The following is a 901-nucleotide window of genomic DNA, read 5'->3' as shown; positions in this document are numbered from 1 at the left end:
ATGCAGATGACTATCAATTCGGCCCGATGCCTAGCCTTTTATCCAGACAGGCTCGCCCATATGCGCCAAGGGGCATGCTACAAGGAGAACTACTATGATGTCCTGAATATACCGAAAAATTCCGACAACCAGGAGATCAAACGGGCCTTTATTCAGTTATCGAAGAAATATCATCCAGACGCTAATACAAAAACTGGAAACCCGGAGAAGTTTTTGAGGGTATGCGAGGCGTATCAGGTATTGCATAAGGAGCCGCTGCGTACACAGTGTGATAGCTACCATAAGATGAATTCTCCCGCGGTGGACACCAGCTACTCCTTCGTCAATGTCCAGAAGAATTGGCAGAAGTATCAGGCAGCCATGCGAAAGAAGCAGCAGGGCTGCAGCATCCAGATCAAGAGACCAGAGAAATCGTCAGTTGTTCAAAATAAACAAGCTCCTTTGTCCCCTTACTCCCAGGAGTAACCCAGAGCCATCGTGAAAACTTCTGTGGATCCCCCGATTTCTCCGACACAGGAGGCGATGACACCGAAATGCCAAGTGAGCGGATGTACTAGCAAGTTTTTTATTTTCAATTCTATCTATGATACTCTACAAATGACTAGAAAAGATGTCTCTTGAGAGATAAACTTGAGAATTTCACGAGAACTTATTACTTGATTTTCAATTGACTCTTTTAAAGTTTTGTGAAAGGATCCAATCAAAGCTTTAAACCAAATTTGAAGACATTTTCTAAACCTTAGAGATTAATCGATCCATATCTTTGTGACTCTGTATGTTGGTAATTTTTTGACCGATTTTAAAAATTGACATATCATTTTTCTTATTGACAACTTATATTTTGGCCAAGTTTCGTTTAAATTCTTCTAAATGTTAGGGTTGTTGGCTAACGACTGCGCCC

General features: G+C 41.4%; 1 protein-coding gene across 1 annotated transcript; it reads left to right on the top strand.

The window, feature by feature from the left end:
- On the top strand, positions 1-465 carry LOC137578678 (uncharacterized). Its single transcript, XM_068292249.1, has one exon. It carries the CDS (start codon positions 1-3, stop codon positions 463-465), a length of 465 nt encoding a protein of 154 aa, XP_068148350.1.
- Positions 466-901: the final 436 nt, after the last annotated feature.

This window comes from Drosophila tropicalis, unplaced genomic scaffold, assembly GCF_018151085.1.
Source record: "Drosophila tropicalis isolate 14030-0801.00 unplaced genomic scaffold, ASM1815108v1 contig_632, whole genome shotgun sequence".
NCBI lineage: Eukaryota > Metazoa > Arthropoda > Insecta > Diptera > Drosophilidae > Drosophila > Drosophila tropicalis.
Note: the sequence above shows the minus strand (reverse complement) of the source record. Positions and strands in the feature narration are given on the sequence as shown.